Source organism: Oryctolagus cuniculus, chromosome 19 (assembly GCF_051225735.1).
Source record: "Oryctolagus cuniculus isolate XC-2025 breed Fujian yellow rabbit chromosome 19, ASM5122573v1, whole genome shotgun sequence".
Taxonomy (NCBI): Eukaryota; Metazoa; Chordata; class Mammalia; order Lagomorpha; family Leporidae; genus Oryctolagus; species Oryctolagus cuniculus.
The window spans coordinates 59,757,260-59,774,361 of NC_142885.1; the positions used below are offsets into that span (position 1 = coordinate 59,757,260).

At 51.3% G+C, this 17,102-nt stretch overlaps 2 protein-coding genes across 6 annotated transcripts in view; both read left to right on the forward strand.

The window, feature by feature from the left end:
* The window catches only part of ACSM1 (acyl-CoA synthetase medium chain family member 1), a 38,906-nt gene extending 36,556 nt beyond the window's left edge, over nt 1–2,350 (forward strand). For both annotated transcript variants that reach the window (XM_051847828.3, XM_051847829.3), the window contains exons 13-14: nt 193–312; nt 2,011–2,350. In XM_051847828.3, coding sequence (XP_051703788.2) covers nt 193–312; nt 2,011–2,097 — 207 coding nt within the window. In that variant the 3' untranslated portion in view covers nt 2,098–2,350. The remainder of the gene's footprint in view (nt 1–192; nt 313–2,010) is intronic.
* Nucleotides 2,351–3,920: 1,570 nt separating this feature from the next.
* On the forward strand, nt 3,921–15,232 carry LOC103348559 (transport and Golgi organization protein 1 homolog). 4 transcript variants are annotated; one of them, XM_008257761.5, is made up of 13 exons: nt 3,921–4,054; nt 6,331–6,402; nt 6,921–6,983; nt 7,222–7,288; nt 7,427–7,565; nt 9,785–9,886; nt 10,890–10,950; nt 11,049–11,084; nt 11,161–11,228; nt 11,343–11,428; nt 12,514–12,584; nt 13,839–13,980; nt 15,061–15,232. In XM_008257761.5, exons 2-13 carry the CDS (start codon nt 6,361–6,363, stop codon nt 15,072–15,074), a joined length of 891 nt encoding a protein of 296 aa, XP_008255983.3. In that variant the 5' UTR covers nt 3,921–4,054; nt 6,331–6,360; the 3' UTR covers nt 15,075–15,232. The 4 variants fall into 4 exon arrangements, with proteins under 4 accessions (XP_008255983.3, XP_089177915.1, XP_051703806.2 ...); XM_089321789.1 differs by having other exon boundaries at nt 11,161–11,222; XM_051847846.3 differs by lacking the exon at nt 3,921–4,054 and having other exon boundaries at nt 6,235–6,402.
* The last annotated feature ends 1,870 nt before the right edge of the window (nt 15,233–17,102 follow it).

The following is a 17,102-nucleotide window of genomic DNA, read 5'->3' on the forward strand; positions in this document are numbered from 1 at the left end:
TTGGCACCCCAGCCCAGTCTTTCCCAAAGCCTCCCATGCAGCCTCCAGCAAGCAACTGCCTCTGTGTAGCGGGCAGCACTCACCGTGGCACTCAGCATGGCACTCACCGTGGCACTCACTGAGGCACTCACCATGGCACTCACCGAGGCACTCACCATGGCACTCACCGTGGGCTCTGCTCCGCTCCTGCAGGTGGTGAAGGCGTTCATCGTCCTCAACCCGCAGTTCCTGGCCCACAACCAGCAGCAGCTCACCAAGGAGCTGCAGGAGCACGTGAAGGCCATGACGGCCCCGTACAAGTACCCACGGAAGGTGAGCGGGGGTGGCCGCGGGGGCTCCAGCCCCCCAGGATGGTTTCCAAGTCCTCCACTCCACTTCTCATGTTGTGGAGAGGAAGGGAAAAGCACACGGTGTTTTTTGTAAAAAAAAAAAAAAAAAAAAAAAAAAAAAGATTTACTTTATTTATTTGAAAGGCAGGGTGACAGAGAGAGAGAGATCTGTTGGTTCACTCCCCAAATAGCCCCAATGGCTAGGGCTGGGCCAGGCCAAAGCCAGGAGCTTCTTCCAGGTCTCCCATGTGGGTACAGGAGCCCAAGCACCAGGGCCATCCTCTGCTGCTTTCCCAGATGCATTAGCAGGGAGGTGGATCAAAAGTGGGGCAGCAGGGACTCAAACAGATACTCTGATATAGGATGCCAGGGGCACTGGTGGCACTTCACCCACTGCACCACAGTGCTGGCCCCTAAGCACAGACGTTTTCAACACTGCAGAAGTCTGGTAGGGGCATGGGGTGAAACCACCTAACCAGATGGAAATCTGTCTTCTGCCGGATAGCCCAGGAGCAACCCAGAGCTAGCAGATCAACCTGTAGGGGGAGAAACCAGACAAGCACCCCAAGATATTCAAACAGATAATGTACAATCCTGTGAAGTTTGAAAAAGAAATACATTCAGCAGCTTCAAAGCTTTTACAAACATGATTCCTGGCCAGAGGCATGTTCTATGTTATAGCCCAACACCAACATTTACACGTGTGTGTAGCAAACAGACATTAGCAGAGTGATTCTGACCCTTCAACACTCAAGACTTCAGGTAGGTTGATTTGGCTACATGGGTTTTAAATGCTAAGAGCAACCTACAAAAACCTTTAGAGAAATGTTTAAATTATTCATGGACTTAAATATTATCCTGTGATTTAAAATCATGGTGCCAATTATTTATTTATGACATACAAACACCTCAATGATATAGGATGAAAAGAGAAAAGCAGACTATGGAGGAATATACATGGTATTATCTCATTGGTTTCGAATGACACATGAAATACATCAAAAGCTAATGTTTCCTCCATGTGTCCTACCATACGGTGCTGTTGGGACATTTACGATTGGCACATTATGAGACCACCTTACTATGTTCTTCATGTATTAGTATTTTGTTTAAATCTCTCTACAATCTGAGATAGCACAACACCAACCCATTTCACTGAGCCTCAGAGGCACAGAGTAAATTGCCTGCAGTCACAGTTAATAAAGGCAGAGCTGGAACTCCAACCCACATGTGTCTGACTGCAGAGTTTGTGCTTCTGCCATTAGGTGAGGCTGCCTCGAATGGGTGACATCTCCCAGTTAGGAGGGGCTGTGGATTATGGTGGGTGACACACTGCATCCGACTCTGAGGATCTCTTTCTTGCTCATGCTACGCGTCCACTATGGCTCTCTGGGGGCCCACTCATCACTTTTGCTCATCCTGGGACGGGATAAAGGGGCAGCCACCAAATAGAAACCTGCCAGGTGCGCTAAGAGATGGAGGGGAGTGGCCACTCCAGTGGCCCCAAGCTCTTCTGCCTGGAGGTGACCCGGTTTACCTCCACTCGCACTTCCTTGCTCAAAACACATCACGTGACGGCCATCTGACCTGGGGCCAGCACACAGAGGGCAATGTCCAGGAAGGAGGAGTGGGGAGGTGAGAGCAGGACTAAGTCAAGTGGGATTTCCTTTATCTCAACCAGGTGGAGTTCATCCCAGAGCTGCCCAAAACCATCACCGGCAAGATTAAGCGGAATGAACTTCGGAAAAAGGAGTTTGGCCAGATGTGATTGACAGCACAGCCGGAACCCACCGTGTGACCTTGGGCCAATCCCTGGCTGCCTCAGTTTCCCCCATGTGATTGGGATGCAGATGAGGAGTTGAGAGAGCTGATTTGGAAGGGTGTCAGGGGTGCCAAGAAGTTTTGTTGTTTTATGGTAGATTCCATGACTCCGCTGCCTCCAAGTCCCCCCTTGGTCTGGATTGCCCATGTAGGTGCACGAGCTGGGGTTGCAGATAATAAAATGCAGTCATCGACATCAACAGCACCTGTGTGGCACCTTTGTTCCATGAATGGATCTGTGCCAAATTTTCCATAATCCCCAGTCCAAAACAGTCCTGTCGCAGAGTCTACCTGGTGGTTCCAGAGCCCTGGGCTACCCTGGGGCACCCATTCAGGATCCAAAATACAGAGGCCCAGGAGGGACCCTCCAAGTGGCTTCAAGCACCTGGTGCTGCAAGGCTTGGCCCAGACCCTGCAGAAGGGTGAGACCCCGAGAGGCTGAGGCAGGAATACCTGGAGCAGTGAGCCCTGGCCATGCTCACCTGCCAGCTGTCGCCTCCCTGCCACCATCCTCTGCCTCTGCATCCTCCAGTGACACTGCTGCTGCACCTGTGCCGGCCCAGACCTGGTGTGGGTGACTCAGGGAGCCTCCTCTGGAGACTTCGGGGTCCCACAGACTCCTCTAGCCCTGCTCAGGGCCCCGGGAGCCCTACCCTCGTGTCACTCCCATAAGCACCCATACACCCGTTCCTTCCCATTCACTCTCCAGAGCTCAGGAATCCCCCAGATGCACCAGAATAACATTATCTTTTAATCCCATCTTCTTTTGTACATAAATTTTTTAAAGTTTTTATTTATTTATTTATTTGAAAGGTAGAGTTACAAAGAAGAAGAGACAGAGAGGTCTTCCATCCATTGATTCACTCCCCAAATGGCCACAAGAGCAGGGGCTGGGCCAGGCTGAAGCCAGGAGCCTGGAACTCCATCTGGGTTTCCCATGCAGAGGGCTAGGTTTTATAAATGTACAATATGTGGTTAAAGTCACTGTGTGGTCTGTATTGGTATAGAAACATGACTGAGTTAAGATGATTTGGGGCCAGTGCTTTGGTGCGGTGGATTAAGCTGACATCCCCTGTGGGCACCAGTTGAAGTCCCAGCTGCTCTACTTCCCATCTAGCTCCCTGCTAATATGCCTGGGGAAGCAGCAGAAACTAGACCAAGCCCCAGGGCCACTGACACCCGTGTGGGAGACACAGAAGAAGCTTCTGGCTCCTGGCTTCAGCCTGGCATAGCACAGTCATTATGGCCATTTGGGGAGTGAACCAACAGAGCTTCCCTCTGTCTCTGTCTCCTCTTCTCTCTGTGTGACTCTGCCGTTCGAATAAGTAAATAAATCTTTTTTTCCCATGAAAACTTTCTACAGCGTATTGGTGTTCTGTCTACTCTTGTATCCATTCCCGAGAGAGGGATTGAACCGCTCTCTCTGTGTATTGTATGCTTCCGGAGTCTGTCTTCAGTTACTTAGCATGTTTTGTAGTCCAGACCGACCATGGCAGGCCCTGAGAGTTAAGGAGGAAGTATCTTCCCAGAAGGGGGTGCGGAGGAGCTGGGTTGGGCGGGACCAGAATTAAAAGCTGAGAGGTTTGCAGAGACGCCCTCTCCTGGGCTCAGCTCCAGGCACATGCTCAGTAGGGGAGGGACATTCTAAGAACAGGGCGGGGTTGCACACAGGTGGGGCTTCCACTGTGACACACCAGGGGGGATGGCAGCGGATTGGTTGGGAGGGAGTATAAAGGGTCCGGGTTGGTAAGGTGATCACCAAACAGGAGAAGACTTGGAGGCAAACGGATCCCTGGTCCAAGCCCCTCTGCCTCCTCCTGAGCATCCCACACATGCTGTGTGTGCCTGTCCTACAGACCTGTCACCGCTGACCTATTGTTGCCAAAATCTGTTCCTTGTAAAAGGTGCTGGTGAGAATAACGAGGACAAGGTTTGGGGATAAAGAAAACAGGAGATCTAATCTACTGGTAGATGAGGATGGCGGCAGGCTGGGAGTCTCAAGAACTGCTGTCCTACTTGGTGAGGGCAGTTTAGAGCTTTTCAGGAGAGCAAAGGGAGGTCAGGCTGCTGAGGACGTGCCCAGTGGCAAGTCAGGAGTAGACAGCCCGGGGCTGAAGCCATTGTGGGTCTGATCCCAGGGTGTCTCAGATGCCAGTGCAGTTCCTGGAGAGTCCTTGGGAGGGTCAGGGTTAGGATGTTCTGCACAACTAGGCAGCAACAAAATGTTATTTGGCTGAGATCTGAAAGAGGCGAATTATTTTGTTAAGAGATTCCAGAGCTTCAGTAATCAGGATGAAGCCCACCCAGCCTGGACCCATGCTTATTGTGTCTTTAGTTAGTGGTACCTCTTTACGTTCTGTCCCCGGAGCTTCATCCCCTGGCCATGCTGACTTCAGTAACTTCCTGTTCAACCCACCTGACCTTCTCCCTCTGTCCTACCACCTTCCCCTGAAACACTGGACTCCAGCCAATTACATTTTATCCATGGGAATCAGATGTTATGGGCTTATTGCAGTTTTCCTGGGTTAATTGGGTCTGTACAACCAGATACTGATCCATGTTGTTTTCTATATCAGTGGTTTGATCCTCTGCATGGGTGAGTAGAATTCCTTTTTATTGGCTATATCACAATTGGCTTATCCAATACCTTGGAAAGCAATGTGGGAATTGTTTTTCCCATTGATCCTTACCCTTAAAACAAAAACCCAGGGACTATCACTTCTGTGAGGTTTCCCAGTATATCTTTGCATTTTGCAGTTCCACAAGGGATTGACTGAAGAAAAATCCGATTGGGATTGTACCTGTTACTCTTCCAGTACATACAATTTCAGTCACTTTTTGAACTTATATTCAAAATCTCACTGACATGAGACATTTCGGTTTTGCTAATTACCACCACCATTTTCTTATGAAAATGTGCAAACATGTAGCATTGCTGGATGAATATTTTATCACATGTTTTTCACACATCCATCCACCATCCATCCATCCCTCTGTCAGTCTGTCTTCAGTACCTTTAATATTGAATTGCAAGCATCACTCTACTTCCTCAGTAGAGTAGTTCAGCAGGACTGTCTGAAAGTGGAATTCAACATTTCTTAACAGATTTTTCTTTTCCAAAAAAGTTACACAGAGGAAAACATACAAATATTAAATGTACATTCACTAACTCTTAAAACTACACATACATAGCCCAACTCCTCTCAAGATCTACAACATGACTGTCATGTAAATACCCCCAGTTTTTCCCAATCAGTCCTTGCCCTCTAATTAATTTGTCTCGGTCTAGAATTTTCTTTTTTTTCTTAACATGTTAATTAGCATTTTTTATTTAGTAAATATAAATTTCCAAAGTACAGTTTGTGGATTAGAATGGCTCCCCCCCATAATTTCCCTCCCACTCGTACCCCTCCCATCTCCCGCTCCCTCTCCCATTCTGTTCACATCAAGATTCATTTTCAATTATCTTTATATACAGATCAATTTAGTATATATTAAGTAACGATTTCAACAGATGCATGCATGTTAAACTCACTCTTTTGTCTGCCTTAGTGTGCACGCACCATGTGTCTAAAATCACTCATATGTCCCACGAATCAGGAATTAATTTTCTTCCACTCCTGACTCAGCATAACCTGCATTACCATCTCTGTTTCGTTCACCATCTGGAAGGAAGTGTTTTATTTTTTCAAACCTGCACATTTATTCCAAAATTCAGCACTGCCCTGCACGACGCACAGAAAACCAGAGAAAATGGTGGGAGGTGAAGGAAGCTTTCAGGCCAGGTGGAGAGCAGTCCATGCCCGTCTCACTGTATGAACTGGGACACATTTGGTTTGGATTTCTTTTATTTATAGACTATGAAGAAAAGCATTTGAGCCATTTGACTTGAACAGTTTTCCCCTCCTTTGCTTTGCCCTCTTCATTCACTCTTCTGCCCCATTATCTCCTAAGCAGAACCGGTATGGGTGCCACGAGGCATTCATGCCTCCAGGGATGCTTTGTTCCTCATTTCTCTATAGGCTTGACCTAGCCCCTGGCCCTAGACTGGCCCAGCCACTCTCCCTTCGAACACAGGGGCAGCTGTGGCCCAGGTCTAGTTGACCTTTCATGTTTTCAGCTTGTCACCCATGCTTCTGTGGGAATCCCGCTACATGGTTTGTTCCTCTCCCTCGTGCAGATACCGGGAAAGGAAAAACCTTCAGAGAACATGAATAGTGTTATGTCCACAAACACCTCAGGATTGTCAGAGGTAAGTCCCCTACATCCAATACAGGATTTCCATTTCACATCTTGCCTTCCACGAAGGTCGAATATTTCATGTCGTAGGAGGTCAGACTTGTACGATTGTGATGAAGAAGTTTGTTTTTGAGAATTAAGACATTACCCAGTGTGGCTGGCGCCGCAGCTCACTAGGCTAATCCTCCACCTTGCAGCGCCAGCACACCGGGTTCTAGTCCCGGTCGGGGCGCCGGATTCTGTCCCGGTTGCCCCTCTTCCAGGCCAGCTCTCTGCTGTGGCCAGGGAGTGCAGTGGAGGATGGCCCAAGTGCTTGGACCCTGCACCCCATGGAGACCAGGAAAAGCACCTGGCTCCTGCCATCGGATCAGCGCAGTGCACCGGCCGCAGTGCGCTGGCTGCGGCGGCCATTGGAGGGTGAACCAACAGCAAAGGAAGACCTTTCTCTCTGTCTCTCTCTCTCTCTCACTGTCCACTCTGCCTGTCAAAAAAAAAAAAAAAAAAGACATTACCCAGTGTGTTTTGCATTAGGTTAAAATTTCCATTGATGAATCCTTGCTCGGGGAAATGATACTGAAGTCTGAAGACAAAGAGGTAAGGAGAACATTCTCAGGTGAAGATCAAGGGGGAGGAGCTAGCAAAACCTTACTCCCATAAATGACATGAATTGGAGAACTGAACATCATCACTTTCTTTTAAAAAAGTTAATTTGGGTAAAAAACACACAGCATGAAATTAACCATCTCAACCCCCGCTAAGTGTACAATTCAGTAGCATTAGTGCATTCGAATCATTGTGCAGTTTTGTTTTGAATGTCTTTTATCTGTCTCAGGACCCGAAGGAAGACCCTGGGGCAGCAGAGCTGACCGCCTTGGGGTCCAACGTGCATGAGCTGGAAGGTATGCTGCTTGCTGGGAGGAAAGGAGCGTGCCCTGGGAAGGTGAAGCATGTCCTGGGGCCCTCCCCATCTCCCCCCTCACCTCATGTCCTCAGGTGCACGTGCACACACACAAAGCAAACTCCTTTGTCCTTTACAGAATGTGACAAGAACCTACGATCCAGCTGTGACACGTTGGCCTTTGTGAAAACAGCAAAAGATTGGGAATTCGAATCTCTGAGGATGCAGCTGGATGATCTCTGTGGAATCTCTAAAAGCATCGAGAAGGCTGAAGAGGAGTAAGATGTCCATTGCGATAGCACTGCTGCGTCAACACACGTGTAGACAAAACAGAAACAAGTCCCAGTTCTTAGGGTGTCAGTACATCTGCGGTTGTCCTTCCTGCCTTGATTTCTAGAATCCGTGTTTTTTCTTCCCATCTGGCTGGTTGTCAGAAACTTCTGTCTATCATTTACTTGGTGTCAGAGGGGACACTGGCACCAGCACTGACAACCTCATTATCTGAATTCCCTCGGGGTCCATGTGCCCTGCCCTTTAGGTTTCAGTCCCACCACTTGGTCTTGGCTTGCTGTATGCTTAGTCATTTTTAACTCAATGCCAGACCTTGGGAAAAAAAAAAAAAAACATTGAGGTCTGGCTGCAGACAGGCGGTCGCCCCCCAGGTCCCTTCTTTAGTTGTCTTCCTTCTCAGTCCCTGCCTCTGTGCAAAGGCTGCTCACCTTCCTTGTTTCTCAGTAGTCTCTTCTGGAATGCATGGACAAAACAGGGGAAAGTGGCCCCAAATGCCAGGCTGACCTTAGTCCTGGATTTCCTTTGCACCGTGACCTCATGTTTTCTTCCTGGCTTGTCACCTGGTCGATGCCTTCAGTCACTCGTCTCATCTTTCTCGCAGAGCTTCCTGTTGTTCTCTGGTGAGATCAGGGACTGCAGACCCCTCCACCCACGTTCAAAGCCAGAACTCTTCCTTATGCTCCCTCAAGACTCGGGTTTTGGGAACTTGCTTCTGACATCTGAGGCGGGGGCTGCTGTGTCCTCACTGGCTTCTTCTGTGAAACCATGAGGTCTCTTAGGGTGGGGAGGACAGTGCCCGGCTCTGTCCACCACACCTTACAATGTACACATTTCATTAGAGTCACTACAGAAAGCATGGCTCAGGGACTGCTTAGATGGCCAGGAACAAACGCACGAAACTCTCTTTTAAGGATGTTTGTCCCTTTTCCATAGAGCTCTCTAATTTTCTACGTGACCCATAGAAAATCGAGTGTGGGGAGGCCATTGCCTTTTGCTGAGTTCACTATCCCTGCAGCCAGTCCTGTTCAAGTGGACTTGCCTGGACGTGAAGGGTTCCAGCAGAAGCCACTTTCGAAGTTATAACACCTTGACAAGGTGGCAGTTGGGAACATTTAAAGTCAACAGTGTTTCCGTTGTCCTCAACCAATGTCTTTGTTTTTAGAATAATCAACATTTCAGTGTTTATACTTTTTCCTATAGCATTTAACAAAGATGATACATAGTAAAATAGTTTATAGCCTTCGAAACGATATTTCTGAAGTAGGCAATAGGAGTTCCTCCCCCGACCTGCCCAGGTGTCCAGCGGTTGCTATGCCATGCTGGCAATGATGTGCCTGGGGAGGGTCTCTCTGGCTGTGCCATGGCACCAGCCTTGCAGGGAGAAGTCCACTCCTCCCATGGAAAAACCAGACAGTCAAGATCTCCTGCTTCATCCGAGTGAGCTGAGTTGTTTTGAGTTGGCCAGGCCTGGTTTCCACACTGAACTGACATGAGCTTTCCCCAACCAAACACAAGGGACTGCTCCTAGAGGGGTGCACAGTGCATATCGTAAAGTGCTTTTCATGTCGTTGACTTTATTTACTTAGGAGTAGGAGCAGAGAGAGAGGAATTAGCAGTCAGGATGGCCTGGGACTTGCTGGTAGCCAGAGATGGATTTTTCTTTGTCCCTGTATGGAAGCTTAGGTTTTTCCCCTGAGTGTGGGGCTCAGTCTATGCATTTATGGGTGTTAAGAAAAACTGTAGAACAAGTAAATTTAAACCAAAGCCTCGCTGATCAAAAAACTGTTCATGAGTGGGGCAGCACTCAGAACCAGAAGAGAGACATCTCTGCAGTAAGTGAGTATTCACAGAGTAAGCAAGTGCAGAAGTAGCTTCATGGGTTCCAACCAGGTGGTTGCCTCACACCTGTGGGCTCATCTGTTGGCTGCTTCTGATTGGCTGAAGCATGGCTGCTTGTGACTGGCTGAGACTCAGCTGTTCATTATATTCCTAGTTAGGTTCTTAGTGGATGCCACACTAAGCCAGGTTGCAGTTTTATGTAGGAACTCAGAATACGGGACCGCCCCAGGCCAGTGGCCTCCTACTGAACTTGGTGCGGGTTGTGGGGGAGGGGGCCTTTTGACTCCTGGCCTGCAGACCGCTGGCGGGGAGACAGACAGAGTTTCACCGGAGCTACTGGATGATGTCTCTTTCCTTCCTGTCTCAGGGCAATGGCTAGGGGAAGACAGGAGCAGGCCAATACGGAGAAGCAGCTGTCTGCAAAAGAGGAAAAGCTGAATTCGACTACAGCAGAAATAGAGGAATGCAAGTGAGTTCAGACGCTAAGCACCAGCATCTCACGAAGCCTCTGCCAGATTGTTAAATTTTTCACCTTTGTACGATGTTTACACGCGATTCACACAGAAATAGACAAATATTTAGAAGATGTGTGTAGAGCGAACTCAGCCAGAAAAAAATAATCAACCTTTACAAATTAGAAAAAATGTAAAGTTGCTAGACATTTCCTGATCCCCGACACTGGCCAGACCGTGTGGAAATTTGGTTCATGCAAATGTTTCTGGGATTGGTGACAAACGGTCCTAAGCCTTTGGAAAGCAGGTTTTTTTTTTTTTTTTTTAAGACTTATTTATTTACTTGAAAGAGTTACACAGAGAGAAAAGAAGAGGCAGAGAGGTCTTCCATTTGCTGGTTAACTCCCCAGTTGGCCACACCAATGGGGGCTGTGCTGATCTGAAGCCAGGAGCTTCTTCCGGGTCTCCCACATGGGTGCAGGGGCCCAAGGACTTGGGCCATCTTCCACTGCTTTCCCAGGCCACAGCAGAGAGCTGCATTGGAAGTGGAGCAGCTGGGTCTCAAACGGGCACCCACATGGGATGCCGGCACTGCAGGTGGCGGCTTTACCTGCTACACCACAGCGCCGGCAGTTTGATGTGGGCTGAGTCACATCTCTGAAAGTGACTGTGCCATTTGGAAACCCAGCCATGGCGGCCCCGGGGAAACACAGTGAGGGCCTAAGTCAGAGAGTAGGGCCTCAGGGGGACAGGTGCTGGGGGTGGAGGAGAGAGCAGGGAAACACTGAGAACGGACCAGGAAGCGGTGCCAGCCCGGAAGCTTCAGGTGTGCGTTCCAAATAGACAAGGACGTGAGAGAGACAGCGGTGCTACTGCAACACTGTCACAGACAGGGGACTGTTTCAGCGGTGCGGATAAACTGTGTGAGGCTCAGTGTGAGGGCAGCAGGGGCTCGGGCAGGGGACTGAGAACCACACCCAGCGGTGCCCTTTCACTCATGAAAGCGAATCTAAATCACAGGACCAGAATTCACCAGCTGCAGGAGGAGCTGCAGCAGGAGGAACGCAGCTTTGCGTGCCAGGTGAGCTGCGTTCTGCAGAGCCCTGAGCGCCCCTCGCCCCGACCCTGACGCCCCCCACAAGCCCTCACCAGACCCTTGTGATGCGTTGGCTTTCTCAGGTCTCCGCACAGTACAGAAAGTCTCTGGACAGCTGGGTAAGACCCTTTCTTAGCTTCCTTCCTTCTGTGCCCTGTCTTCCGTGACTGACGAGCCCACGTGTTCCTCCCACAGCACAGGGCCAATGCGTTGGAGCAGGAGCTGGTGCACCTCGACAGGGAGGCTGAGTACTTGAGGTACAGGTACGGGCTCGGCTGGACTCTCGAGCCCATTTTTGCATTTTTGAGATAAGGTTGTGTTGAGTGCCGTGATGTTCTCGCTGTCATTCAAGCGCAGTTTTTTTCTCTGTCTTCAAGATTGGAAATGATGAAGCTGGCCGAGGGGTACAAGAGGCAGGGGCCAGCCCTGGGAGGACCCGGCTGGGAGAACCAGGCATGGAGAGGTAGGAGCAGTGGGGGAGGGGCAGCAGCTGCACTTCTGTGGCAGACTGTATGCTTTGCTTCTTGTTCTGGGGGTGATCATGAGGGTCTCTGAACACTGTCCCCAAACACTTAGTAAAGGGAACGCCTGGGCAGGCAGCACACTCAGGTGTCCTGGCCACGTGGCCCTTTGGGACTTACCCCATGAAGGGTGGAGCCGAGGCCCCTGTACTGGCCGTGGACTCCCCACTACCCCTGATCTCTCAGCTGCTCTGTGCAAAGTGGGGAACTGGGCCAGCTCCTCCTGCCCCCTTGAGTCAGGGGCAGAAGCTTTATTGTTCTTTTATTTGAGAAAACTAACACCAACAATAATCTCGGATTGGGGCAGAAGGTCCTGTGAGACAAGCAGCTGCTTTGCTCTGTCTTTGTGGATAAATATCCTGCCACCGTTCGCTTTAAGGGAGTGGGTGTTTCTGGAGGTGCCTTGATTCTTTCCGTTGTCATCTTGCACTGCGTGCTCTGGACCTCCGTTAGTGAGTAGATGTCCCCCAGTGTCGGTGTCCCTGGTGTCATGAGTGAAATTCTCACAGTCGCACGATCCCGTTGACCCCCACGGTGCCTGCTTGTCTCACCGCTGCATAGGAGTCTCTTGCAGCCCATTTGTGCCCCTTAATATGTAGACGACGCCGAGGCAGAAACAGAAGGCAGAACACATGGCGACCGCGGGAGTGAAAATCCACCCAGGGCCAGAAGCAAAGGACAAGCAGTGCTGCTCAGGGCAGGGCTCGTGGGTGTCCTCTGCACCCAAGGCTGCCTTGTTGTCATTTTTAATCCGTGTTTGAATTTTGACTTCCCCTACGGTGAAAGGAAACCTTGGTTTCCCTGTTGATTTCCAGCTCCCTTGCATTCTGCCCTGTGCACAGCGGGGTGAGGTGTTGGGCAAACGCCTGCTGGGGTCATCCTCAGGGCTCCTGTGTGGCACCTGGTGAACCCAGGCCTCTGGTCAGGGCCCCCGTGGGCTCTAGACTCAGGTGGTGGGGGAGGTGTGCAGGGCTGCGGGGCATGGAACGTGTGCGAGCCAAGCCCGGTCTCTTCTTGCCTTCCGCAGATGCAGGCGCCCTCGCATGCCCTGGGAGATGCAGTGGCCCGGTCCTGGACAAGCACGCTCAGAACGCACAGGTACATACCGGGGTCATTTTCATCGCCCCCAGTTAGGGACACTTGACTTTGCAGAGGCTTGCTCTCCTGGCCCCGTCTGCACTGTGTGGGTCTTGTGATACCTTTGCTGTGTCTTTCACTTTTCAAAAAGCAAAATCTTCCCCAGGATCCACGGGCCTCACCCTTCCCAGCTGGGCGTGTCGGTGGCGCCTCTGAAGGTTTCATGCTTGAGGCTGGGACCCGAGGGGGTCCGGGTCAGTGACTGGCGGTCCCGGGTGGAGGACGGCACCGATCTCCTGACTCCGGGCCTTGCCGCGCGATGACTGCTCCTGAGCTCCTGTATTTGGTGGTTGCCACTTGACCTTTTCCTTTGTGGGGGCAGGTGACTGATCTGTTAGCACACCTGCTGTGATAATCGGAAATGAAAGCCCATTCCCTCCGACAAGGTCCTGTGCTGGGTGCAATCTTGAGTGTCTATTCAGAGTCCGGGCTTTGCTAAGTTCCTACCTCTTTGCTGTCCCCTCTGCTGCTGCCGAGTCCCTCCCAGGGTGGGCCTGGAGCCCATGTCCCCTCTACCCGGCCTTGCTCCTCTGTGCCTGAAGTGTACACAGGCTGGGACAGAGTGAAGGGGGAAATCAGATCTGGAGTGCCCACAGCCAGCTTCCAGCAGACCTGGGGAGCTGTACCAGCTCATGGGTCTTCTCTCACCTCCCAGGACGTCTCTGCTTTGATTTCCAAATGATTTCATCCCAAGCACATTTCTGCTTAGGGCAGCATGTGCCTGCACGTCCTTGTGCACTTAAAATTCAGTCCTACCTGTGAGTTCAAGTGAACGTTGTCCCTCTGCCTAGCTTCCAAAGGTGACACTGCTGCTGCATGACCCCAGGATTCCACGTCACCTGGAGAGCTCTGTGCCTGTGGGTGGCACCTCCAGGGAGGACACCCTTTCTGTCAAGGGAAGCAGCAGGAGTGAGAGGGGTTTGCAGGGGCACTGGTGTCACCCGCTGCACCCCCTGAAGTGAGTTTTTCTGATCCCTTGGGAGCCCCCATTTCTGAGACAGATGCAGGTAGTGACGCATGGCAACAGCAGCTGACTGTCCTGGCCTCCAGAATCCCTCTCACGCCCAGCAGAGAAGGGCAATTTTGTGGCACTGATGCTGCTGTACTGAAGCCCGGGGAAGGTGCCAGGGACTGTCCGCTGCCTCACTGGGGCCCAGCTCCCGGGCGAGTGCTTTTCTCCGTCACATCAGTGTTGCTGTAACTTGTGTTCCATAGGTCCACACGGAGTCACGGGGGCACCTTCCTGGCTGGGGAATGCCTTCCATGCCCTACTCCCACTACAGGGGCGGCCCTTTCAAGCCATTCATGGGCTGTGAGCTGCCCTCTCCGTTCTGGGGGCCTCTGTACCCAGCATTCGGTACGTTGATCTGTATGGCGGTGGGGGCAGAGCGGGGGGACTGACTTGCAAAGTGTACTCTTCTCTGACTCACTGGGAATCCAGACAGTAATGTCGCTGCCCTACTGTAGGGCTTGGCAACACCAGCATGGGGCTGGCCAGGAACCTGGGGCTGGAAGGCACCCAGGCAGGGCAGGCAGTGAGAGCAGGGCGTGGGAAGGCCATGGGAGGTGGCTGCTGCAGAAGCATCCTCACCACCCCAGGTGGGCCACCGCCCCACCCTGCTCAGAGTCCCCTTGTGCCCTGGAGCCCTTCATCCCTAGTCTGAGGGAGGAAGGCTGAGGGATTCCCAGGGTGGGCGACTTCTGGGTCGGTGTGAGAACCCATGCCCTGGAGGTCAGGGAAGTTGACCATGGTCCTATCAGGAGACTTTGTGAAGCTGGGTCCAGGGCAGTGGGCAGCTGCCTCTGCCTCATGGTGAGCAGGCTCCAGGGGAACTGAGCCTAACTGTGCAGTGCCCAGCTGGGCGCCACTCACCACATCCCAGCCTCCTCCAGCCATGCCCTGACTGCTCAGCTCCACCTGGGGCAACATGGGATCTCTCTCCCTGTGCCCCTGCTGATACCCATGAGCTGTGGGGGCTCCTGTGCACCCCAGCCCAGGCATCTGTGACCCGGGGACCCTGCTGGTTCCTGAGGACACTGTGAGGAAGAGGCGGCTAGAACACACAGGGAAAGAAAGCGCCCTGCAGAAGAGCCAGCAACCACGGGGCTCGCGTACTTACACAGCAAGGTCCACTGCAGCATGTGCGATTGAACTGGGTGCACGTGGCGCTCAGGCCAAGAGATTTACAAGCCCCACTGCAAAACACCCTGGCTTGTTCAAGTTCAGCTTCCCCAGATAAAGAAAGTGTGGTTATGAGAAAGTGTAACGTCACAGAGCTGGGAGCTGAAGGCTGATATGATTTCATTACACAAGGATCTGTGGGTGCAGGCACACGCCAGCGGTCATCCTTGGCTATAGAATGTTAGGGAAGACAGAATGTGTCCATGGGAAAATGGGACCTGATCCAAATGACCCAAACCCTTTGTGCCCCATTAGGACCACTGTTGTGACATGGAAAGGAACTCTCGGAGGTGGCCTGCAGGCTGTGGTTATGGTAAATGAAGAAACGGCATCAGGTCTGCTTATGAGTCTGACATTTTCCCCTGCGCCATTCTGCATCCCTCTGATCTGGGCCAGTGTCTCTCCCTAATAAACCTTGGCACTCCTATATCCGTCTCAGCACCTGCTTCCGGGTGGACCAGCTGACATACCCCACCCAGAGTGTACACACTGTAATTCAGTGTGTTCAAGTTCAATTCCAGGCAGAGGGAGGGCAGAAGCAAGTTCTCCCCTCTCCACTATTCTTCCTTCCCTTTCCCCTCTCCCTCCCCACCTCTCTCTCTCTCTCTCTAAGTTTTTCAAACCTACTGACAGATGCTGTGCTGCCCCAGGGTCCACGGCTGGAGTTGGCAGACCTGGTCTCCCCTCCCGCCCACCAGAATAGTCACAGAGCGAGCAGTAGACTAATGTTAGACAAAAAGTATTGAGGATTCGCTCTGAGCTGTTTACTACACCCAGAGCAAAATTCTGTCAGAGTTATCTTATCGACTCCACTTTCCCAGTCATCTGTTTTTAAAATAAAATTTTAGTTGACACATGAATATTGTATGTATTTATGAGGTGCAGTCACGATGGCTCAATATATGTGTATGCTGGGTAATGTCCCGTCAGGGTCTACATAGCTATCCTCTCAGACGTCTATCATAAAGAAACGTTGAAAACACTCAAAATCCTCTCCTTCTAGTTTTTTTTTTTTTTTTGGAAAAATATTCAGTACGTTATCTTTATCTGTGGTCACCCTACTATCCAACAGAACCTCAGAATGTCTTATTCCTACCTAACTGTAACTTTTTTAAAAAGATTTTATTTATGAAAGGTATAGGTACAGAGGGGGAGCAGGCAGCGGGAGAGAGACAGAGGTCTTCCATCCACTAGTTCACCCCCCAAATGGCTGCAAAGGCTGGGACTGAGCCAGGCTGAAGCCAGAATCTTCATCCAGGTCTCCCACATGTGTGACAGGGACCCAAGCACTTGGGCCATCTTCTGTTGCTTTCCCAGGTACATTAGGAGGGAGCTGGATTGGAAGTGGAGCTGGATTGGAAGTGCTCATATGAGATTCCAGCATCACAGGTAGCAGCTTGACCTGCTGCACCACAACGCCGACCCCTAACCTTAACTTCGTTCCTGGGAAATAACCTGTCCCCTTCTCCTTGCTGCTCTTCCCAGCCTCCCTCTGGCCCACCTGACAGTGGAGGGGACCGAGGCACACAGGGAAATGGGCTCGCCCCCATCTCCCAGGTACGGGTAAACCCCCTCACTTTATTGCTCTCATGACATCAGTGCCTTGGGTGCATCCGTCAGGTCCAGCAGTGCTAGGACAGGAAAACAAGTGACCCCAGTGCTCAGTGGCTCACTCCCCCACACGACAAGGGAGTAGCCTGTCCTGGGGAACAGCAACAGTCATATGGCAGGAAGGAAGCCTGGCCATTGGCTGTGTCTGCTAAACCCTGAACTGGGCCCCTCCCATGCACATTTCCAAGCTCCACCCCACCCCCACCCCCAGCCTACAGATGGCATGGGGAACTATGGTCCTGGCAAAAGGGGGTCAGCACATTCTGCAAGTGGTGGTAGCACCAGTGTCCCAGACAGCAGGAAATTTGTGTTTTGCATTTTGTTGTACTTTCCTTGGATTTTTCCCACTGATGTTCTCTCTCTAACTTCAAGTTCACCATGGATAACTGCCCATGGTTTCATAATCTTTCGCAACAGAAATCGGTTTCTTCCATCTGACCCCAGTATGAAGACGAAAATAGCATTGGAGTCCTGGTTGCATTTTCGTGCCCGGTTTGCCCACCAGGCTCACCTTCACGTCTGCAGCATTGTTCGCTGCCCCTTGGTGTTCTGGGAGCCCCCTCTTGCACCGGGCTCTGTCCTGTGACTTCCCCTTGGCGTACGCAGGTCCCTCTGCCTAGCTTGCTTTCTCTGTGTCTCTCACCCAACTCCAGCCACCTGGGGGCAAGTTCAGCTTAGTCATCTGG